This window comes from Strix aluco, chromosome 1 (assembly GCF_031877795.1).
Source record: "Strix aluco isolate bStrAlu1 chromosome 1, bStrAlu1.hap1, whole genome shotgun sequence".
Classification (NCBI taxonomy): domain Eukaryota; kingdom Metazoa; phylum Chordata; class Aves; order Strigiformes; family Strigidae; genus Strix; species Strix aluco.
The window spans coordinates 51,336,197-51,360,897 of record NC_133931.1 but is presented as its reverse complement, the minus strand read 5'-3'; the positions used below and the strand labels follow the sequence as shown (position 1 = coordinate 51,360,897).

General features: G+C 39.8%; 1 protein-coding gene across 4 annotated transcripts in view; it reads left to right on the top strand.

The window, feature by feature from the left end:
• Positions 1 to 11,582: 11,582 nt before the first annotated feature.
• TTC39C (tetratricopeptide repeat domain 39C) overlaps positions 11,583 to 24,701 on the top strand; it is a 43,034-nt gene continuing 29,915 nt past the window's right edge. For 2 of the 4 annotated variants that reach the window (XM_074820641.1, XM_074820657.1), the window contains exons 1-3: positions 11,583 to 11,922; positions 22,364 to 22,412; positions 23,915 to 24,043. In XM_074820641.1, the coding sequence (XP_074676742.1) occupies positions 11,777 to 11,922; positions 22,364 to 22,412; positions 23,915 to 24,043 (324 nt within the window). In that variant the 5' untranslated portion in view covers positions 11,583 to 11,776. Of the gene's footprint in view, positions 11,923 to 20,825; positions 21,000 to 22,363; positions 22,413 to 23,064; positions 23,083 to 23,914; positions 24,044 to 24,701 lie in introns of those variants that run through there. The other 2 variants (XM_074820646.1, XM_074820652.1) reach the window with 2 other exon arrangements.

The following is a 24,701-nucleotide window of genomic DNA, read 5'->3' as shown; positions in this document are numbered from 1 at the left end:
AAATACTGCCTTCTCTACTCCCTGCAGCTATAGAGAAGTTTATGTTTGCCTTACAGTTTCCATTCCAGGCCTATGAAGGGCATATTATAGAATCTCGTCATGTTACTGTAAATCCAGTCTCAAAAGAACCTTCTAAGACTTAGTTTGAAGTATCAGAAGGCAGGAATTCTTTACTGCAGCGCTGGATGCACGGGGTTCACTCCACCTAACGTGCACACACTAAAACAAAAGTTCATCCTTTATATACCTTAAAGACATGAATATTCATACATTTTCCAATAAATCTCTGCCTTTCCACCTATCTTCTACATTTACATAATGCTGGCATTGCAGAACTACACTACGCATGCGTGGGGGTCTCAGGTGGTCGTCGGTGGTCGTTTGGGGAGTTAGCCCCCTACTCCTTTTTCCCTTTTATGGTCACAAGTCTTTTGAGGACAATTTCTTCTCCTTGGATGTTTCCCTCTGTTGTCCAGCCAAGCTGTTCCTTCTTATGTGCCTTATTTGAGCAATTCTGCCAGGATGTATCTATTCTCCAGGTTAGGATATCTCCTCTGTACACTTTAACCACTCAGGCCTTATTAAATACAAAGTTAAACATTGTTTGGTAAAAGAATTTTTAACATTTATGCCCTTTGAGACTTCCAGGTATACACAATTGGGTACAACATGACCACATAAAGTATAATGGAATGCTTCTCTTATCACTAATTGTTACAGGCCTCAACTTGCAGGCACAACTGCTTGTGGGCATCAGCTAGCAGGCATCAATTATGTCAAGTAAATACATATATCCTATGCCTGTCTTTTCAGTTGTAGAGGGTCCCCTGGCGATGAAGCCACAGGTAGCATTTTGTCACCTAGGATAGGTGTCATCATTTCTCCCATAATAAAGTCAAATTTTCTAGACAGGTAAAACAGAAGTTGCTTAGGGCTGCAACCAAGAGACACAGTTTAGAGTCATCTACAAAGCACAACAAATTTCTAGTTTGGTGAAAACCAAAGACTGCGTTGCATATTCCTAAATTTCAGCCTCTGGCATCCTATCTTTTAATTTATCTGTATGCTAAAATGGAGTGTAGTAATAGGGCTGGCTTCAGCTAGGGCAGGCACAGGTTGGAGAAGAAAGGGCTGGAGTGTGATCAAAGTGACCACTGTGCCTTGAGCAGGGATAAGATTCAATGGAATGGCTTCACAATCTGGACAACAGCGATTATTCCATGTGGCCCTTTGCATTTGCTCATTTATGACCGAACTGCCCGACCAAGGCTTTTGTTGATGTAAGAGTCTCATACCTACATAATCATCTCTGCTGGAGAATTCCTGTGCATGTTTGAAATAATGATCTTAGGTATAATTTGCAACATTTCCATTGGATATCCTTGTGTGTGTTAATAGTATGTAGGCATTCCCAGCTATAACAAATTTACACAAATTGCAGAAAGCATTTGCATCAAGTAGTCATTTGAAAATGTAACTGCAGCTTTCAGAAACTTATTAAGGCCCAGAGACCTGTTTGAAAACAAAAGTTTGCTTTTCATATAGGTAAAATGAAGTCTCCTGTGTTTCAGTAGAGAACAGTAATGTAAGTTTTTTGTGAATGTCCTGTAACAGAAATGCACAAAACAACCCCAGCTGGCACCAACAAGCGCTGTAACACCATCACATGCATCTGCATTTCAGGCATAGCTGTACTTATGGGAGCACATTCCACCACCAAATCCAGACAAAAATGTTAAGGCTTTTACTACTAGGTGAACTCATTATTTTTCATTTGGGACTAACAGAAAGTTAAAAAAATATGTGGACCTACTTGATTTTAAGCAAACAAATGGCTATGCAGACCTGTGTGCATATGAAACTGCCCAGTAGCGCTGGTACTTGCTATATTACACCTGCCTGACTTCAGTAAGATCCATAGCATTCGTGGAGTAGTATTGTTACTCATCTCATACCTTCAGTTGTGTAAAAATTGGCTATCTACCCTAGGCTCTCCTATAATCAGTGGAGGGGGGGGTTAGCTATCCCCAAATAAAACCACACCCGCACACTATCTTAAACATATGTCATAAGAGGACATGGCAGTGGCTAACCTAACTCCAGGTTCCGAGCAAGAAACCCACTGAACTAATTTCCTGAAGATGGATGCAGCACTTGATTACACTTTAGACCTCAGGAATAATTAGACCACCTTACAACCTAGCTATAGAAATACCACTGTGCAGTGTTGTCAGCAGGCCTCAGTGAAGAAAGGAACAAGTCACAGCAAATTATCTCCTGCTTCCAATTACAGGGAAAATTTGTCATTATAAATGCTCTTGTCACTCATCCTTTTCAGTAGTGAGTTACCCAAACATAGTGTGGTTGGCTCCTGGCATCTCCGTATTATGATGCTGTGACTCATCGTGATGATAAGACAGTGCTTGGATCTATGACACTAGACTTGTCAGCACTTCTTCACTTCTTGTTTTTCAGTGTCTTGGTGCTACCACTGAAAGAAATCTCTGTTGAACTCACTGCTTTTGTGATGAGATGGACACATTGGTGAGCTCATATATTCCTTCTTCGTTTCTAACTTACACCAAGGAAACTAACATATATGAACTATTTTTTTTCTGTGCTTTGTATGATTTAAAGCTTGAGCACCTAAGAAGAAAATTTAGGCTGAACCCCAAGTGAAAGGCATATAAAATAAAGAGATGTGAGACAGAATGTGTATTTATGTGTGCTTGTGTACTTACAACCCCTCTAAAAATAGGTAAGTGCAAGGGCTATTAAAATGAAAGGAATGGAAGGAAAAGGAGAGGAATGCTTGCTGGATGAATTGCAGTAGAAAAAAGCATTTGAGGAAAATGCTAATGGATTGAAAAATGGGAAAGCGCAGTGAGAAAATAAAAGATGATTTCTCCTTGTGCTATGTCTGGAAGAGGAACTCCGAAAAAATGGCCTGCAGTAAAAGCATAGCTTTTCTTACTGTATTATCCTGGTTATTGCTGTGTGTAACTCATAATGGCTAAAATTACGCAACTCAATTTAAGATGCTTGCCTGGTGCATAGCTCTCAGCCTCACAAAACACTGTTGGTAGAACAATAAATAGTGAGTCAGTACAGAATAACTCACCCAATATGTGGTTTTCAAAGGCACTGTGCTGTTTAAGGGCAGGAGTGCTTTCAAAATCCAAATACACTTTAAAAGAGAGGAGAATTATTAAGTTTGTTATTCTGCTGTTACTTTAATAAAAATCTTGTTGCATGTTAAGATTTGTAAGTCACTCCTGTGGTTACCATTACATGCACACAGAATCTTGACTTTGCTGCCTCCCTTTATCTGCAATGCAGCGTTTCACTTGCAGAGCTGCCGCTTCCCGTAGTGGGAACTGATTCTGGTAGTCACTGCTTGGAGGAATCTTTAATTCTCAAGAGCGTTTCCCAGTTCACATGCCTTGATTAACAAGTCCCCAGATAGGAACATTTTATAAACCAATTTGGACAGAGCACATATTCCAAATAAATGGTCTTAAGTTTCCAGAAGTAAGCGGAGGAATGGGAAAATCTAATGGTAAGCAAAAAGAGAAATCACTTACTGTATCAGCAGATAGGAACCTCGGTCAACTGCATGCTGATAATTTCATTAAGTACCAGGAGATGACACATACATTCCTGGTTTTGCTTAATTTCATTATGTAACTGCCAACACAAAATCTAGCTGGTCAAGCATCAGCTTCCAGTCTCTTGTCAGATACAGAAAATAATCTCACCAGATGACAATTTTTTAACATTTTTTTTATATTTTTTACGTCCTTTATAGTTTTACACATCAAAAAGTGAAGAATCTTCCATTCATGTAAACTGACAGTCCATTGACATAAATGTTATGACTATAAAACAACAAATTAAGTCAAAGAAGACCAGAATTAAGATTATTTAAGCATGTGGCTCTATTTAGCTGTTGCTTCTAGACAATTCTGTAACCTGAGTGTATATAAATATACATATTGTCTGAATACACCCTAATAGAAGATGGTCCCTTCTCTTTAGGTTTATACAAATAGACACGATGACTTTTCTCACAAATTAAATGGTTCTCTAAATTAAATGGTACAACTAGTTATTTTCTTGAGTGAGCAGCAAAAGTGTTAAGACCAAAGCACAAGTTTCACAGATGAAAAGCTACTATCCAGAAATATAAACTTTGATATCTGGAGTAGCATCTGTCTCTCAAGACATTTTTTAGGCTTTTTTATGTCTTATGATATCTGCTGCAGATCATACTGCTTCTTTTAAAAGCCAGTTGCCATGTCTATGTGTGCAAGCCTCTGAGAGAGTTTTGTGAAAAACAGAGCACTGTGTTCCAGAAGACATGATTAAACACCCCAAACATAAGGAGCTGAAATAATCAGGGACAAAGATATCAGTAGCTAAGTTGGGAACTGTTAATGTTGGGTTGATGGTTGGACTGGATGATCTTCAAGGTCTTTTTCAACCTAGACAATTCTGTGATTCTGTATATGCAAGGGAAGAAGCTCACTGTCTTTGTAGGCATATACACTGCTGACAGAGCTGCTCAAATGAACATACTCTGTGTGGTCTACTCCATTTACAGAAAGTCAAGATGCCTTAGTTTGAGGCAGTCGTAGACTACTGAATGCCTTGATGTAGCATAGCCACCAATGTTAATGCACAAAATTATGGCACATTTCAATCCCATCAATAGATAGGAGAACCAATGCATGGACAATCTAAGTGGCTTGCTGAAAGACACAGGTGAGCCAAGGTTTTCTCATATGTGAGTGACATATAATTATCAGGTGGAGGTGGTGATGGTTTCTTAGACCTTGAAGTGTCACTCCCATCTACAAGCCTATAGCAACAAGAAAACATGACAACAGGACAAACTGCACAAGAATCCACTGTTTGCAGCTCTTACTAATGCCAGGAGAGGGAGAGTCACAGCTCTGCCACGGCTGCTTCATAACCTCCCTCTGCCTCTCAAGCTGAGCTCTCTGCCTTCTGTACCCAACCACCAGCCCACCGGCTCTTTCTTTCATGTGTTCTTCTCCGTTTACCTCAACTACTGCTCATTGCAGTTGTGATTATCCTTCAAAGCAGAGAGTAAAGCTAGGTCACATAGCTTTGCCTAGTCTCCTCTGGATGATCACCTGGACAACCTGGCCACATAAGCTTGTGTTTTGTGTCACAAAACCCTTGTTGTCAGTGGGGTCTGCTGACTTTTTTGCCACTAGATTTTTAAACAAAATATTGCCTGCTCTCAGGCTAGGAAAAAGAAGAGGGGCAAGAAGTGCAGATCTCAAAACTGAAAAACAAACATGACATCTAACATGGCCAAAATAAAACCCCTGTAGCTCAATAGAGGCCATTCCATTTTTGTAGTGAAGGACTGAGGAATAAGCTAGTGAAAAATGTTAAGATGCTAAATATAAAACACATACAATGCCAAAAGTCCCAAATGGAAGGAGAAAAGTACAAATGTTGCTGACAAGTAATCTTTAAATAATCTCATTTCAAATCGCATTATGCATCAAGCTGCTTGACACCTGTGAGAAAATATTTACTGCTAAACTAGTAAAAGAAAAATAAGCCTTAGCAAGATATTATGTTTATTACGTTCCAAACATTTCAAAATACGTCCTACAAGGATTTTTTATTATTTTAAATTACAAGGATTGGGGGGAAGCGCTAACACAAAGGGTGTTTACTGAGGTTGTATGTTTGCCACAGGTTATCTATGGCCTTGCTGACTACTCATTTCTCATCATAAGCTTAAAAGTACAAAGTGCCTCCGTAACTGGGCAAATGATTTGCTGGTGAATGCTATACATATAGTTAGATACATGTGCATGTATATAGAGGAATATATAGAGAAAAATCCCTCACAAATGCATCTGGCCTGTGAAATGGCTTCATGCACAAATGAAAAATGCAGGAAAACTGGACGGACCCTCTAAAGCAGATCAGCAAAAATGATTAGAGGTTTAAAATTTATGGTCTGCTTGTGAAAGGTCAAAGTGTATGGGTTGTTGTTTGTTCTAAAAAGTGAAAGACTAATAGGGCCCCAATCAACATCCCATAATGTAGAAGAAACAAGGGTATTGTGAGGGACAAATAATGTTTATATTTTCCAGTTTGGGCAAGACAGCTTACCTCACTCTCTATACACAAAGCCATTAAGCTCACCTGTTTTAATTTGCTATTACCCCCCTGCTTCCATAACAAAGATGCAATCGTTTTCATTGCTCCCTGGAACAAGAACAAGAGGGAAAAATAATTTGCTGACTCTCCATACTGAAAAGATTTTGAGGACATTTAGACAAAGAGTTGTCTTTTATGATCTAGATGAATTTGTTCTGACTCCCCAGGAAGGACTGGGCTAGAACTGGCAATTTTCTGGCAATCACTTTGGGCTTTACATTTCACGCTCTTCGACAATACAGAGCAGGTATTTCTACAACCAAATGTAGATCTGAACTCTGTAGGAAGTCATTCCTCTGAAAGTAAAACATTTTAAATTGGCTCTTAAAAATTCAAGTAGGATGATTATTTTGTGTGGAAGTTTTTCCAATTAATTTTCATAAAACAGGCCAGCATGTGGCTGCTGCCTGAACATAGCAGCTGTTAGTATTTAATACTTGTGTATTCCTTTGTTTTCTCTGGAACTGTGTGCATATGTTTGGCCATTAGCACATTCTGGCAAAAAAAAAAAAAACAAAAAACAACAACACTAAAAAGCTCTGTCATTTAGCATCCTTTATATAGCAGAAATTATACACCTTCATATGCTTCAGTAAAAATAACTCTGACTGCACACGAATTTATCGTATTATATGACTGATTATATATTGGGTCCAGAGCAACTATAATTCTGGATAAAAATGAACATTAACAATTATAATCAAAATATGCAAAACTGTGAAATTGCTCTTACTTGCTCTGTCTCATCTTTCGCTTTCCTTTTTGAATTTCCAAGAACTTTACCTGCTCTGACCCAGCCATCTCTGTGATTTCACTGTGCGGAAATGCCACAGCGCAGCCCTTGTTACAGAGTAGATGAAAGCAGCCACGAAGGAGTGCTCAAGAGACCAGGATTGAGAGATCAGTCACCTTCCATCTGATATCTCTCCATACATGAAAGGCTTCCTGTGAAAAATAGGCAGGGAAACCAGAAAGCTCATGAGAGGAAGGAGTGGTTGATCTGGACTAAAGTCCACTGCAACAAACAGCAGTTATTCTAATCGTTATTACTGTAACGCTCTTTAATCAGAGGAAAGGGTCAAAAGACTCAATTTCAGTGTCCTTGGAATACTTTGGACGAAGAGGCTCATTGAGCCTGTTTTGTTTTACCAGGATATGTATGCATGCTCCTTGTCTATTGACAGAATGGACAAGTCGTTTCAATAGTCATTTCATGTGTGTCCTTAGGCAGGGTTTAGCCCTTAAAATGACAATGCATATTAATAGGAAAATGTGGAGAGCCAGCTCTGAAGATTAGCTTGGCTTTGTAGTATTGCTTAGTCGCTGCACTGTATGGAAAATGTATGATGATAACAGATGTAGAGCTCACCGCTCATAAATATTTAAGTGTTAAGACACAAAAGGCAAGCACCTTCATTGTTGCAAAACTCAGAGGTACAGCATGAGACACAAAGCCCAAGAACAAGTGGCTTTAGCTACTTAAAAAGTATATTTCCTTAGAAATGTACTTGTGAACTTACTAATATTTTTTTTAACCAAATACAATATATTCAAAAAGGAAAGATACTCACATTTAGGTATTCACTGGCTGTTATTGGCAGTCACTGACATGAATAAGACCCCTCTGACAGCTGGTGTGAAAAAGATGTCTATACCCTGGATTGTAACACCCCTTCATAACCAACAGTGGGATCACACCTGGTATTTAACTAGAACAGCAAATCCTCAAAAGGAATTCAGAATTACAGGAGCAGGTTCTGCAGATTTGTGTCTGAGATTGAAAAAGTGTGGGAGATGTCTTTATGATTTTAACTAGTATTTTCAACACTTTATATACATACAGTCACGCTTTCTGCAACACAGAGGAAAAAAGTTAATTCCACTCTGAAGGATTTTACTTCTCTCTACTTGAATGAGCAGTGACTAACTTAACTGCTGATGATCAAATATTCTAAATCCACTGCTGAAATTTCATCTCCATCTTAAAAAGTATAAATTGTACCAGGCTTACTGAGGTGTTCCAGGACAGAGATAGAGTTTTGGAACAAGATAGGTAAAAAGAAACCCAGCAAAATCAGATTTAGGGCACTGAGACAGAAGCAAGGGGTTAGATTGCCTCATCCAGACACAGTGGAGAAGGGCCTTGGGACAAGTGGGACCTAATTTACAGAGTATGAAAATGATAATAAAGAAAATATGAATATAGGCCTGTTCTTGTTTTTAACTCTTTTCTCTCTGATGCTTTAGATAAATCAGTATGCTTTTCTGTAATATTTTATTCCCTGCTACTTCAGCTTTTGCCATTCTCTGTAATTCATGGAGTTTATAGTAGGGCTAAATTCCAGTTAGACTTACAGAGGAAAAACAGCAATGAAAACCAATTTTTAACTCAGGGACCCGTATTTGAAGGCGATGACTTGCAGGACTTCTCCCTGTCAGAGGCACAAAGACAGGGCAGAAACTTGGAAAGCTTGTTAAAGGGAAGAGCAATTGAGTATTCAAAGGTACAGGCTACCTTGAACTACGACAGCAGTGTCCTGCAAAGGGGCTATAGAGCCACCACAATTCTGTATCTCTTACAGGACGTGAATATTGTAGTCACTTTTGCCTTTTATCTAAACACTTCTGGGAAACCGGAGTAAAAGTCTTGGAAATTTTAGGCCAGTTAATTTATTAAATTCTTGCTCACCATCAGTAACTTTATTGTCCTTGAGTAATTACAAACCAGTCGCCTCTGTTTTCATAAGGGAGGTAACATAGGCCACAGTAACATGGGTTATTCAATACTGCACTGCAGCAAGCTGTGGGGGCAAGGGGAAACCTGGCCACTGACTGGCCCCTCTGCTGAAATTATTGTCTGATGACTGCTTGTCATGCTAGTATGCTAGCAAGAATTAAAGCAAAACAAGAAAGACATTTAGAGTGTTGGTAGACTGGGAAGAAAACACAAGCTTTGATCAGCAAGTACCAGTCCTCCATGTAGTTCTGTTCGCTGTGGTTTCCTCACTGCCCTGGCCATTTTTAGCAGGCTGAAAAAGCGGTACCACATCCTCCGTGTGAATCAAACTAACCCATCACAAGACCTCATCAGCCGTTACAGGGCAGGCGGGGAGACTTACAGCCCTGCTGATTTCAAATCCAGTTCTGCAGGAAAATGTGGTTTCAGTGCAGTTCACAACACCATGGGCACTATAAAACTGCTGCTGCTCAGCTGCTGAAGTCAAACTGCAGATGTCATACTGCTTCACTACTGGTGTTTAAATGCATCACTTCTCTACCTGAACAGTTGAAATGCAGTTTCATTCTGCCAGTTTTTTCTGTAGATTTATAGCTGTATTTTTGGAGAGCTGATTTAGCTATCCACATCTTGAGTTTCAAAATTAATAGCTAGCTACCAGATAGTTATAAAAGCATTTATTACAGAAAATAGATTATCAGTGCCAGACCTAAGCAAGATCTGGAGCAACTGAGTGCTAGGAAGAAGATCTCGGAATTCTAGCTCCTTGTGTGTGGGGCCAAAAAGCTGCAGAAAGCACACAGCCCTGCTACACTGTTATTCAAGCACAGGGGCTAGGAAATAGGAGTCTAGCTTTGGAGAAACGGAGTAGGTTTTCTTCTCCTCAGAAATGGTACTTGGAGGTAGGAGTTAGCCTCCTCTATGCTGAGTTCTCAGGGAATCCATAACAAGATTTATTGCTTCTTGATTGAATCGATTACATATGACTAAGGGAAAGGGTATTATAAACCACTCCACCATGAATCCCTGCCCACAGAATCCTGCATGGGAGATAACCTTACAGAAGTAATTTCTTTCATCTGGAATGCAGTGCCTTGAGCACATCTGAAACAAAGGTGGTGAAACTGCAACCTGCAACTTCCTTTTAGCAAGGCTGCTTGAATTTCTGGAGTCCAAATTTCACAAATAACCTGTAAATACATGGGAGAACTCATCATTCCCCATTCATGCTGTGCTGCCTTCCTAGAAGCCCTTGAAGATTTCTAGGCTGTGTAGATCATGCTGTTTTGGAGACATGCATTGTAACAGAAGGCATGTTCTCTTTAAACACCCCTCTGAGTATCCAGCTCTGCTCAGTAAGACAGAGGGGCTGGCAATCAGCCAAAGGGCCCAATTCACACCTGACAGATTTCAAAAGCCTCCCAGCATTAGACAATCCTCACCTTTCAAAAAGTAGAGATTTTTGGTACAGAGTATCTCCTGAGGCAGCGGTAGTAATTCCTGTAAGACATGTACAGAAATATTGCTACTTGATTCACAGAAAGACAGATGTTTTTCTCGACAGGGAAGAGGTGTTGCTACTAAAAGTAGAGCATGGTCCTATTCATTTGTATGTGAGCAAAGGGGGAGAAAGTCCAATTCTTAAATTTTGATGAGAGCAGCTGTATCACCATCCTAGCTGACAAGAAGCAAGACCAGGCTGTAGGTAATAGCCTTTGTCTTCACCTAAATTTAAGTGCAGCAAAGAAAACCTCTTCCTGCAAAGGAGGGTGAAAGCAATGTGGGTGTATTTTCAGTGTCCAGGTACTTGGCCATTTTGGGTTGGAAAGGATACATTTATGTAAGTATACTTACTCACCCATCCTGCATTTGGTAACATCTGCCACAGTAGCCTGTGTCTGAACCAAACTTGCAAAATACTGATTTTTGCTGTCAGCATCACGGGCAAGTTCACATTGTTGCTAATGGCAGTAGGTGTTCAGAGTTACAGAGTAAATTCTAAGAAACCCGACAGCTTCCCAGACTGGGGAGGTCACAAAGTCACCCTTGTACAAATGAAGAGCTTCAGTCTCTGTGCTAGCGACCTCAGTCACTGACTAAAATCACTTAAAAAAACCCCCCAAAATACCCCTTCCCTGAAAAGGAAAAGCTGCGTTGTCAGAGGAGGACTTCCCTACTCCACATGCAAAGCCCGGCTGCGGCCCCAGCTCCCGCATCCCACGCGTGAAAAGGAGAGGCGTGTGGGGGAAGGAAAACACACAGAGTGGGGAAAAACAACAACTGACGGAGGACAAACCAAACAAGCTCCCCACACAAATTCCCTCCACGCCGGGCATCAGCGCCTGCCTGTCCGCCTCCCGCCGAGGCTTGCCGTGCCTTTCCCGGTGCCAGCGGGACGGCGTTCCCGGGCAGAGGACGCACAAGAGCAGCTTAGAGCTCCTCAGGGAAGCAAACCACCGCCATGTCCCCCCGCAGCACCACCAGAGGAGCCGCCCCGCGGCCCTGACACCCCCAGCTCCTCACCCGGCGGCCCCCGCCGCCCTCCCTCCCCCGCGCATGCGCGGCCCCCTCAGCGCCTGCGCCGCTGCTTTTGGAGGGCTTGCGGGCGCGAGGCGGCTGCCGTGTCGCCGCAGCGCGGGCGGAGCACGGCCCGGCGGCGGGCACCGCGTTCGCGCCTCCCTCCGCGGGCACCCGGCGCCCCCGGCCCCCTCCTCCGGGCACGGCGGGGCAGCACCGAGCCGCCCGGTAAGGGGCGGCGAGTCAATAGGTTAGGTAGGTGAGTGGGTAGGTAGGGGAGAGCCGGCTGGGTCCCGCTGCCTCCTCATCGTCATGGCCGGCTCGGAGCAGCCGCCGCCGCGGCGGGAGGACGGGGAAGCGCCGCTGCCCATCGAGGACGCGGAGCTGGCGCTGGCCGGCATCAACATGCTGCTGAACAACGGCTTCCGCGAGTCCGACCAGCTCTTCAAGAAATACAGGTAGCCCCTCCGCCCGCGGCCTCCGCGCACCTGTCCCCGTTCCCCACCTGCGCGGCCGCGCCGGCCCCGCTCTCCCCTCAGGCGGCTTCCCCAGGGTGGCGGCGTCTGCCCCTCCGCCGCCGGCGGGCCCCTGAGGCGCGCAGAGACAACTCTTCCCCCTCCCCTGACCCCGGGCAGAGGGGCTTGGCGCCGGCTGCCTGGCCCGGCCCGGCTCCTCGGAGCGGGGAGGGCTTGGCGCCGGCGGTTGCCGCCTCGGCCTGCGCTCCGGCGGGGAGGGGACACGCGTGATTTGCCGCCGTGGCCCTGGGTGAGCGGCCGCAGATCCGCTCCGCGGGGTCCCGGCGGGGGCAGCGCTGCGGAAGGTGCCCGAGGGCCCGTTGAAGGGGTGGGGAAGGGCTGGGCGGGGGGCAGCGGGTCCCTCGGTCGCACCGGCTGCGTTTCGCTAACGTGAGTGAGGCATAAACACACACGTGCGCCTGAAGACGTTTCCGGGAGGGGTTCGCCCCGTGTGTGATCCGGTGTCGGTTCCAGCCTACAAAACGGATAGCGACAAAAGGTCTTCGAGTGCTACAGTGATTATCTTCAGGCTGTAAGATTATGTTCATAATCCCCACATACATCATGTCTAGGTTCGTGCGTTAAGTAGTCATCCGGTAGGAACCGCATTAACACAGCTGTGTACGTCAGTTAAAGAAACGATTGCCCGGACCTGTCCTTGCTTTTTGTCCGAGGACTAATGCGTTCCACCCGAGCTTGAGCTGCTGTAATTGTGCATACGTTCTAAATAATTAATATGCACTATACTGCTGTTGTCTGTATGATTAAAAAAGGCTTTGACTTAAAATAGCACTTTGTAGTGATGGTGTACTTATGTACTTAAATTTTATTTCACAAAAAACGTGTGTGGGAAGTGAGACAAATTAAGAAAACTTCCCATAATACCGGCCACAGTCTAATATTAAACAAGTCATTCTGTCTTTAGTATATACTGCTAACTAGACAAGTAAGGTCCTGATTCTGCATTCCTCACCTACATAACATGCAGCTCACCTTCATATGAAGTTGTAGCCTATGAGTTACTTATTTCTTGAGACTGTCGGAGTTGTCAGTTGTTACAGGTACAAGGAGCCTGTTGGTTTTGGTGGTTTGCTGTTGTGTATTTTTTTTTTAAGGTGCCAGTTAAGGAACACTTGATGAGGTTTCCTCTCCTGCACTTCTGGTTGTGTTGTGTCATTGCTTTCTCTCAGTAGTATGAATCTGGCAGTAGTGTAGGAATTCGAAATATGTGATGCTTCTTACATTGTATAGTAATGCTATGGAGTAAAATTAAGATTCCTACTTTCAAAATGCAGTTTAATCTTCCCTTGAAAGGGTGAATGATGATCTCTTCTGCAAATTGTTCTCTTGGTTATCTAGCAGCTTTATTACTAAGAATTTCTTAAATGCAGTAACATAACCTTTTTTTTTTTCCCCAGGTGGGGGCTTTTCTTTGTTTGATTTTTATCAAGAACTGCCGTTAAGTTCAGTGTACTGTTTGATCTTGGCCTTTAAACACTACCTGCAACGAGTAAATAGTTTTTAAATGGCTGTGAAAATCTCCAGCCCTTTCTATCTCATCTCAAAACTCATAGCAGGTTTCTTCTTGTTGTGAACTAGTAGACCTTTATTGAATTGCAGATTAGCTGTATCTTGAAACTTTGCACTGGTTGTAGGAGAGAAGATACAGCAAAGTATCTTCAATTTGCTATAAATTTGGGTTTTGGGGACGCATGCAGTGAGGTTCACTTCTTTTTTCCAACTGTTCTTGGTGTTCTGTACTTGTCTTGGATGCATTTTTCCTACAAGGACTTAAGTAACACTGTTACATGTTTCTCTGTATACAGTCTTAAATGAGTATATTTTTGTTGGTGTATGCTTGAAATTATGAACTAGACCCATCCTAAATGGGACTAGTAAAACAATGAGCAGTTTTTGGGAGCTCTCCATAATTTAATATGGCTGTTTGTAATTTGCAGCACTAGAGCTCAAAGATGTCTGATGAAATGCAGCTTTTTGAACTTGATGTCAGAGTGTGTTGTCTGTGTTTCGAGTGACCTTTCTTACAGAAAGTGATAATTCTAGACTACTTGCCTGTGCAGGTAGCTTAGCTCTGTTTCAGAAGCTTAACAGTTGTCAGATGAATCCTAGAACTGAAGGGAGGAATGGAAATTTTTTTTCTTATGGAAACTGTTTAAGAACCTGCAGGACTATTTGGAAACTTGATTATTCAGCAGAACTTCAGTTACATTAGGCAGATCATTTCAACTAGTTAAAACTGCCTCTTAGGAACTACTGGTTTTGTTTCTGCTTTTTATTACTTTAATTTTTTCTTCATTAGCCACTTGAAGGATCTTGTGAAAAATTAATTGAAAGCAATGCTGCTATCTTTATGAGACAGTAGATAGACTTGATGAGCCTAAGGACAGCTGTCATTCGCAAGCAGGCAGGAACTGTTTCTTTCTTTCCTATTCTGCATTTTTACATCTTCCAGAAAGCTGGCTGATAAGCCCAAAATCAGTTTTTGAAAGCTGATCATAATGCAGTCCTTGAGGAAACCAGGGTAGAAATTGCAGCTGTGTTTCATATGTATAGCCACACCGGTAAAGTCTTGCCTTTGAAGAGTAGCGGTAGTTATGGGCTATAGAACCATTGTTTCTATGTTGGGCATGGGAGAATATGGCATTTAGAGCTCATATATGTGTTTAAACCTGAAGAAGTTGGCTGAACGTGTCTGTTGTGTGTCAGATACAACATGTGATTGTAACTGCATTGACTATCACTGTAAAGCAGTTAATGATTTGTCAGGTGTAGTTTGTGACTTGTTTTGTTTTAAATTAAACTCAAGGGAAGATAACAGGGTTTGAAAAATCATCTGTGAGTAGTATCAACATCTGCATATGCTTTTTTGTGAATTTATTTTTTTTTAAAGAAGTCCAGATCTTCCACCTGCTAGTGGTGACAACATTCTGAACATGAATCAAATACCAATGGATGTAACATTTTCACAAATCTGCAACAGACAGCACCACTGTCTTTTAATGCTTGTAGCTGTGTCAGGTCCCTACAGTGCTAACTCACGTCTGAAACAGTCTTTCTATTCAGCTTGAACAATGCTGACACCATCCCAGTTCTCATGGGTTTAAACTCTGGGTACCTGTGAAAGCTGCGAGACCTGGAGGTTAACCAAGGACACAGGCATTGGAGATGGAGCCCACAGTCAGCTCGTGGAATGGTATTGTTTTGATGGACCACCCTGACACTAGCAAGAAAGCTGGAGTTGGAGTGTTCTTTTTCCTCTTGTAGCTTTGTGGATTCCTAAACATGTAAGAAAACAAGAAGTTGTCAAAAAACCTTTTTTTTTGTCGATTCTTCACTTAAGAGCATTTACAATTCAAATATGGTTTAAAAACTTCCTCCAGCTAAGGGGAGAGAAGACAGTGTCAAATAAAATCAGGAGCTTTTTAGCTGAATTGTAAGATCAGGGATATTATTTTACAAGAAGTCCAACAATCTTCTGTCTCCTACCAGAGAAATGTTTGACTCTTTGCATGAATGACTCTTAACTTCTGAGAAGGCTTGATGAAGTTTTCAACTTGCATCTGAATGAAAAGAGAATGCAACAAGATGGATAAGTAAAATGTATATATAGTCATCTCCAAAGAAGAAAATGAAGATGGCGTAGGTGAAATGTGATTCTAAGACAAAATGTGTAAAGATTTAAAGAATGGGGTCAGTGTAGGAAAACATGCTATACAGCCTGCTAGGGTAAAGCAGAACATAGAGAAGAATGGAAAGTTGGAGCCAATGGGAAAGTGAGAAAAAAGCTTAGTATGGTAAGTTAGTTAGTATGGTTAGTATGAAATACCTGAAATTTTTAAAGTTGTGACATGTATATGTACTGACAGACATACAAACTTCAGTAATAGACCAGAAATTCCATTGTGGGTAGGTATTTGAACCTAATAGTACCATTTTAAAATGGTGTCTGTGGCTCAAAATACTTTTGACCTAAACATAAGTTGAGTCAAGGTGACATTAAGCCAGCGTTGATCAGCAGGTAGATTGTGGCCCGTGTAAGGACAGTCTAATCACTGTTGAAATTCTTGTTTATGGAGCTCAGCAAAGGAACCTTAAGAACAAAAATTAAGTGATTTAGTAGATGGTTTGGTAGCTTCTGTAAAGATAAGGACAGCAGGGTGGGAACTGACGTAAGTCTCTTGGGAGAAGGATGATGGCATCTTGATTGGCAGCGTGAGAATAAGTCATGAGTGCCCTGGTAGCAATTCTGTGTGCTTTTGTTTATTGCAGCGATAGGCAGATGAGCAGCTGCTAGACGGATGTATAGAAAGGAGAGTTATGTATGAGGGAAGTGATTTTTAGCAGCAGTATTCTAAATGTGTAATAAATGCATACTTTCGTGAGGTAAGATTCCATTGCTCAAGGCTAGGCAGAGCATGTTATGCTAATAGTGATGTACATAAAACCAGCATCAGTTTTCCAGTTATATGGATAGATTAGAAAAATTTTAAGTGTTCTAGAGTTTGAATCTTCAAGACCTGGGTACATAGAGATCACCTTGAATGTGACACATAGTTTTGTGGCCTTCGTGACAGAGACAGGTGTTGTTGCCAAAAGAAGTGGTAAAAAGGGTAGAGGGAGGTTATGAGACCTGTTTAGCATATGGAGCAAAATCTAGTGGCTAGAAGTCCAAGGGAAGATGACAGAAAGCTAAACAAAAATCTGAGTTTGTAGATCAGAAGTCAGATTTGATGGAGAAGGCAGAAGAGAGGTGTGATAGTTAAGCAGATCTTATTTTAACACTGAAGAAATGAATTCTGTGAAAGGTACAGATATTGTAAAGACTTCACTCCAGCTAGTGCACCCATTCTTTCATCTGCTATTTGTAGTAAATTGTTTCAGGCTGTTGTAATGGGATGGATATGGTTTTGTTCTAATATACTTCAGGAGCCCAGATATGTTAAGAGGTTATATGATGTCAGTTAAGCTGCTAGAGTTTGTCCTAGAAGGTAATTTTGGTCAGGTTACTTGAATCTACAGTGGTAGTGGAAAAAGATTTTGCAAAAGTCCATAATTCTTGTGGATTAAGAGTGTACAATTGGACAGTTGCTACAAATCAGTTGATATGTTATAACTAGCTTGTCTCTCAGCTTTGTAACTAATTTTCAAAGTAAAGGTGCATTTTAAAATGCTTCTCATAATTCTGAATGTTTTGATATTCTTGTGCATCTAAGCGAAAGAGCCTGGAGTTAGAGCAAAACAATCCCCCGCTAATTTGTGGCAGAACAAAACAAATCAGGTAAAAACTGGATGGGACCGGGCCACAGAATTATTCTCTCTATATTCCTGAATTTCTTTTGGTTGGGTATTTCTAGTGAAAATAGAAGTGTATGCTAAGAGCTCATTTAACAGTTAAAACAAACTTGGGCTGATTATGAAATATAAACTAAACCATATCTGACATTTGCAGTTCTCAGTGTGTCTTAATACTGTAATGCTTTCATGACGCTTAATATTGCCTTAACATGTCGTATATCAGTATTGGATGAGATGTGTACTTGTGTAAAGATCTGTCTTGACATTTGTAGGTTCACAAGTAATTTTTAGAATATGTTCTAGAATAATCTGTGGTGGAACAATGACCAAAGGATTTATATGTTGCAGTAAATTCCTTACCTTTATATATAGGTTATACATTTTTCTGCTTGTTTTCAAATATTCAGTAGCTGCTTCTATATTTATCTGTGAACTTACATGAATTCTTCATTTTCATTATGCTTTACTCTCCCACTTTGGAGGAAAATAATCTGTTTTGTTTCAGTTTGAGCATGGCTGTGAGTATGATGACTAGAATTCTTACTGGACTGTGGTTAAAGTAGCAGTGCTTGGAAAAGTGGGGAGGAAGTGTTGGCGGGTTAATTACATAAAGTTAAACCTGAGCTGGGCTGTAATAGCTTTAGAAGCTGATGTATTTGGAAGTGAAATACTATTGTGGAAATGGCTGTAGAAAAAAGAAAATACTGAGAAGTAATTGATTTTTTTTTTCTTTTGATGTGCTTTGGTTCTGATTTATTTCTTTATGGTAAAATTGGGCTGCGTTATCTCAGCCTTGTTAAACTCCTGAAGGTTACCATCATGTGTGAAAATGGGGCATGGCAAACACCATTCTTATGGAAGTGAATTAACATTTTAAGGATATGCCATGAAATGAGGTGAATTAGGGTTTATTGGGAGAAGCAGTGTCCAGTTTATGTACCTTGAGGAAAGGTCTACTTCAGTGCTCTTAAGCTTATGACTTAAGTTTAGTTACACATACCAACTTTATTGGTACGTACAAACTTTTACTGTGGTATCTTGTAGAAATGGTGTCAATAGCACAGTTTCTTATAATAAAGTTATCTTCTGAGTCCTAGTTTGATAGGTGAGGTGCAAACGCTTTTACAAAGTATGGCTGGAGACTGAATTTTTCTTCATCTTTGAGCTAATTAAGTCTTGAGATTTTTTTCTTTACTTAATGGAGGTTACTGCTTCAAAGTAGTGAGGATAACTTGGGTAGTGCAGTGTCCCAGTGTTCATTTGCATTCAGTTCTGTAACTGTGTCAACATCAATATGGCCATTGGTTTGCTGTTAGTATTTTCTCAAGTGCTGCCTCATTTTTTTTGTATCTTAAAAACTTTTCGGAATCTGTCAAAAGATGTAAAATCATGTCTGATACTGAAGGTCACTTATAAGGAGTTTGAGCTGAGGGTTATTTTCATGGAATTGTGATTTTTCTCTGGAACTTACTATCATTAGTCATGCCTTAGTGTTTGCTGGGACGTACTGTGCCATTGCAAACTTTTCCTAGCTCTCGAGGAAAAGATAACCCTGCGCTGTTGAAGAATTTCAGTCAACATAGAATTTGCAAAGATTGAGCACTAAACGCAGTTGTTTAAAATGGATGTTAAACACTGAAACTACCTTAACAAAAGATCCTCCATAAAGTTGCAACTATATTTTCTACACAGTGACCACACAGGAATGTGGTAGGAGTGTTTGTTGTTTCATTCAGTGATGCCACAAACCCTGTGTGAGAAGCTCCCGCAAAGTTTTCATGTTTTGCTTGCCAGACTCCATGGTCTCAACAGAAGCATCTCCCAGACGTAATATAATATTATGCATCATGTTTTCTTGCTTCAGGGTCCTTATGTGCTGCAGCCCATATGTGCTGTAATGACAACACTTTTTATAGATTAGTTATTTTTGATTTTCAGTCACTCAATCTGCAACATTTTACCTCGTGTATTACAGCTAGTGATAATTTCAGAATAGAGTGATGTGGCTCTTGAGTTTTTTGTTATCTTTGATCATGGGGGATGAATTGTAAACATACTGAGCAGTGAGTGTCAGAGTGCAAGTGGAGAAGCAGTTTTGAAAGATCCATTGAAAAGATAAATATTCAGGGGAAAAAAAACTTCCCAGTTTTACTTGGACAAATATATGTAAAAATACTTGGACAAATTTTCATTGCTTGCAGTAAGTGCTTCGATATCTTTCGTAACCTTGGAAGAGCAGTTGGTTATCAACTGTAACTAGCTGCCTATTTTTAGCATTATATTGAAGTTTATCAAAAAGAAATATAAAGGCTTTCAAACTGTATATTTAAATGTTGATACCTTCACACATATATATGTGCACACTTCAGGTACTTAAAATGCTGAATAGAAAAGAAAACCAAATTTTTAAAAATGTTTGAATAGTGTGCCTGAATTAGCGTATATGTGGAGCTGCTGAAGCAGTATATATATGCGGTTTGTTTCTGAACTGTATTCCTGTTTATTCAGGTTTTAGTGATTTCACTCTCAAACATGGCCATTATTCAAGTTGCTCTACTTGAAAATACTGTTCCCATAGACAGGGAATCAGTTTACCTCAAGCTGATGTATTTTTTTTTTTTTAAAGCTTCAGTAACTATTTCTACAGCAGGAGGATCTTTTTTTATAAATTCATAGAAAATGAAAAGTACTCTAGAACTTAAAATGTTTTCATATGCAACACTTCTACTATTTATTCTATAATTCCACAATATTTGATTTGTATTTATGCTTTGCTGATAAAACTCGCATCTTTCTTGCCAAGTCTTAAGGAATGCCTGGATGCTACTTTCTTCTGAGAGCCAAATGCATATGTTGCTAAGCTTATTTGATTCCCTTATGCATGTTTCAGAGGGGGAAAAAAACCCACTTCAGAATCTTGGTCCTGTTGTGCCAAGCTTTAGTAAGAGTGTCATACTTACCCAATTTACAAGTAAATTTTTTACAGGTGTTCAGATGCTCAAATTTTAGTTTTTGCATTAAAATAATTTCTTTGGATCCATGTGTGGTAGTGAAGCAGCACTTTCAGTGTGAATGGAAACAATATTCAAGAAGTGTGTTCTAAGGCTCTTACTGAGAAGTGCAGATCTAATTAACTATTTCTTATGTCATGTATTGTTATATTCAAAGACTGTTGTGGTTGAGTACTTCTTACTCTGATACAAACAATTTTTCTCTGACAATTTTCTGTTCTGAATGGCCTTCAGTATGAAAGATTGGTTATTTAGAGATGCCTACCTGCTTGCTTCCCCAGAACTGCTTTCTCTCTGTGTATGTAGATCTAAGGAAGCTCAAAAATGAAACATTTAGGTTATTTTTGAGCTTCCTTGAAAATATGATGTAAGTGCAATTTTGTATATAAGGACATAAATGTAAAGATTTCTTGTGCTGATCTGTTCTGCAGTTTTAGATCTGCTGGGTGTTGATAATGCAGTAGGTGTGACCTTGAAATGTATGGTGAAGGTTATGTGCTGTGGAGTGTGGTGATAAGACTGGCTGCTGAATGGGTCCCACACACCTCATGAGTTGAAAAGTGGGATTAGGAGATAAGAATGTGCCCTCTGCAGCGAGAGTTCGTGCTGAAAGTGCCAGCTGCAGCAAGTGTAACTTGTGTAGCTGATTTCTACTGCTCCGTGTAATGCAGCTGTTGGTAGAAAACAGTCCAGGTACTGAATAGCAGAGGCATGTACTGGCAGCTGTTATTGCTGGTCTGCCTGCAAAGGGGGGAAAATACCTAACCTATTTTTCTTTTGAAAAAATAACAAAAAATGTGGCAGGTTATGTTTATCTTATGTTTATATGTATATCCAGAATTGAGCAATGTACATAAAAAGGGAAGGTTTTTCTGTTCTAACTTGCTTTATCTTCCCTGTTTTTCCTTCTTTTTCTTCTTGTTCATGTTCTTGCTTTTAGATATTTATGCTAAATCAAAGTGAGAAAAGGTGGGGGATGAAATATTGATGACTACCTTTTTCCTTTTTTTTTTCTTATTTAAAACAAACTCTTGTGTTATGGGTTTAATTCTGGAAATTTGTATTGTAATAACAATATAATACTTTCTCTATGTTTTTCAAGAGCCTGTCCTATTTTATAACTGCTCTAATCTGATGCTTGCAGAATTAAGTTGGAAACGTATAAGTACTGTACTATACCAATATATATATACACCTGTAGCATAAATATTACTACTCAAATCCTGGAAGTTAGTGTTTTTATATAACCTGGTAGCCCACCACTCAACAGTGTGAATCAGTGGTACTGCTGAGATCCTGAAATTATTATTTTTAACTGCGTTCTATGTGATATTACTGGAACCTCATGGTCTGTGTGACTACAGTAGTCTTGAAGCTTGAAACCTCCCCCATATGTTACCAAGATTTTGCTTGTCTGCATTTTTTGATCTAGCAGTTGATTTCACCCTTTTGGAATACCCCTTCAAACAGAACAGGTGAAGCACCTTAGAACTATTCCACATAGTGTAGTAAGATACGCATTCTGGACTCGAAACCAAGCAGCTATAAAATCATAAGCCTTGTAAGAACTTTGTATTTCCAACAATTTATGTTATGTGGTACATGCATTTTTTAAAAATCTGGGTAGATTAACTTAAATTCATGGCGACAGGGAGAAGTGGGAAGCTCTTAACAGAACCAGTTCACATTTGTCTGCTAGGTCAAAAATTGTAGTGATGGATCAAAAGAGAAGAGTAGAGTTAGCAGATTTTTAGTTTCCTGGAGCTCCAAAATTTTTTTTTGACCAGCACTGAATGTATTTTGATGACAGTGTTATTTTAAAAAGATATTTAATGCTTGAATATTTTTTTAAGATATATTCAGTTTAGTAAAATTGATGAAGCTTTTGGCTTTCCATTTTCATTATATCTTGCAGAATGACACGTTTGTTTGTAACTTGATATAACAAACCCAAGATCTATTTCCAGATGTATAAGTTAAAATCAAGAAATGCAATATTGATCTTTGCGGTAGGAAATATGTGCAACTATAGTAACTACATTTTGTTTTCTTTACAGAAACCATAGCCCATTAATGAGTTTTGGAGCCAGTTTTGTCAGTTTTTTGGTGAGTAGATGAGAGCAGAGTATATATCTCTTGTGGTTAATATTTGTATGTGCATGCGTCTGTTCATAATGGTGCATACTCTTAATTTGTTTCTTTTTATGAGACTTAATTTTTTCAAAGTTTTAGATGAAATGTAGCTAGAAAACAAGTCATTATGTTATATAAAACTTGTTTACTCATGTGGTTTAAATAGAAAGTAAAGGTTCTGTGATTCAGCTTCATAAATTCATGAAATATTTATGTGTTCCATTAAAAGAGCCATAATAAAACCCTCTCTTAAATGAGCAGTAGAGGTATTAATAAAATAATACTCATAAATGCCATTTTCCTGACAGCTTTTGCTATTGAAAATTTCTCCATCCATACTGCCAGGTGAAAGATGTTAATTCAATCCATTCACATTGCTTCCTTTTTGAATATATGAGAAATGAGAATATTGACTGGCTAAAGAGTCATAATGAGCAAGTTAGGTCTGTTAAATACTTGTTTTAATGTATTAAAAATGAGAATATTTGAACTAAAAACTGAGCAGGTATATTAGAAAGTATTTGGATCTTGTTTTTTAGACTGTCCCTGTTCTAACTTTGCTGCTTAATCTTAGATCATACCAGAAATTATCTATGGTAATACTTTTCTAAAGACAGAATTTATTATAATATGCCAGAAATGGGTAAGTTGTAAATGAAATTAGTTTGAATTCTCTCTAGTGTCTGTAGACTATGCAATATGGATAAATATACTGGTTAGGAAGCCTCCTGGGGCATATGCTTGCTCTTAAGTCAGTGGAGAGGAGAAAGGAAAGAGGGAGAATCTCTTGGGCTTGCTTATTTGAATTGATGTGCTGAACCAGTGTAACATCACAGTGCAGCATCAGTGGATCTTGAAAATATCTTGCTTAGCTACTGTTCTAAACATAGCAGCAGCACTTTGTGTGCCTGTGTCATTCAGAGCTTTCATTTAATAAAGCATCAAGAAAAGATGTTACTTGTCCTGAAATTCTTTCTAAATTGGTTCAGCAGTAGTTGGAGTCCGATGCGTTTTTTCTTCTTCCTACATATGTAGGAATTGTGGTTATTCTTTTGAAAAATGCAAAAACTGTTGCTTGTTACTGTCTTTGGAGGCCCGTTATTTGTATAGATGAATTACAAAAGCAGTACCTGCACAGATGCAAATCATGCCTTACGTAACAATAATTGAAAATTAATTTAAATGAATTTTTCTTCTGCTTAATGTAATGTGGCAGTGCATTCAGTTTGACTGTATAGAGCTTTAAGACAATGGGGTTAGGACTTAGTATGTTCTGATTTCACTTGAAATTTTGGTAGAGCACTCTCAAAGATCTAGTTTGATGTTACTGTGTATGTGTACTGATGTGTGTGTGTATAAATACTTTTTTAAAAGTAAGTTTTATTGTCAAATTTTTACAAAAACTTTTACTATCCTGTAGCTTTTGTAGAAACAAAAATATTTGTGTTTTTTATCATTTAAATCTTTTTTGGTAGAATGCCATGATGACATTCGAAGAAGAGAAAATGCAGCTGGCCTGTGATGACTTAAAGGCTACAGAGAAACTTTGTGAAAGTGAAGAAGCTGGAGTTATAGAAACAATCAAGAATAAAATTAAAAAGAATGTAAGAACATTATTTGTAAAATACGGAATTGTGTATTGGATAAGTATTTCTGGAAACTTCCTTTCTGCCCTCTTTGTATTTTTAATAGATAATTTTTGATATGAGGTATTGTCCTGGTTTAGATAGAGTTAATTTTCTTCCTGGTAGCTGGTACAGTGCTGTCTTTTAGATTTAGTGTGAGAATAATGCTGATAACACACTGATGTTATAGTTGTTGCTAAGTAGTGCTTATTCTAAGTTAAGGATTTTTCAGTTTCCTGTGCTCTGCCAGCGAGCAGGTGCACAAGCAGCTAGGAGGAAGCGTGGCCAGGACAGCTGACCTGGACTAGCCAAAGGGCTATTCCGTACCATAGGATGCCGTGTTCAGTCTATAAACTGAGGGGGCTGGCTGGGAGGGGCAGGTCGCTGCTCGGGAATCAGTCGGCGGGTGGTGAGTAATTGCACTGTGCATCACTTGTCTTTTCTTGGGTTGTATTTCTCTCTCTCGGTACGTTACTTTTCATCATTATTATCGTTGTTATTATTTTATTTTCATTATTAAGTTGTTCTTCACTCAGGAGTTTTACTTTTTTTTGATTCTCCTCCCTGTCTCGCTGGGAGGGAGGAGGAGTGAGTGAGCAGCTGTGTGCTGTTTAGTTGCTGGGTTAAATTAACCATG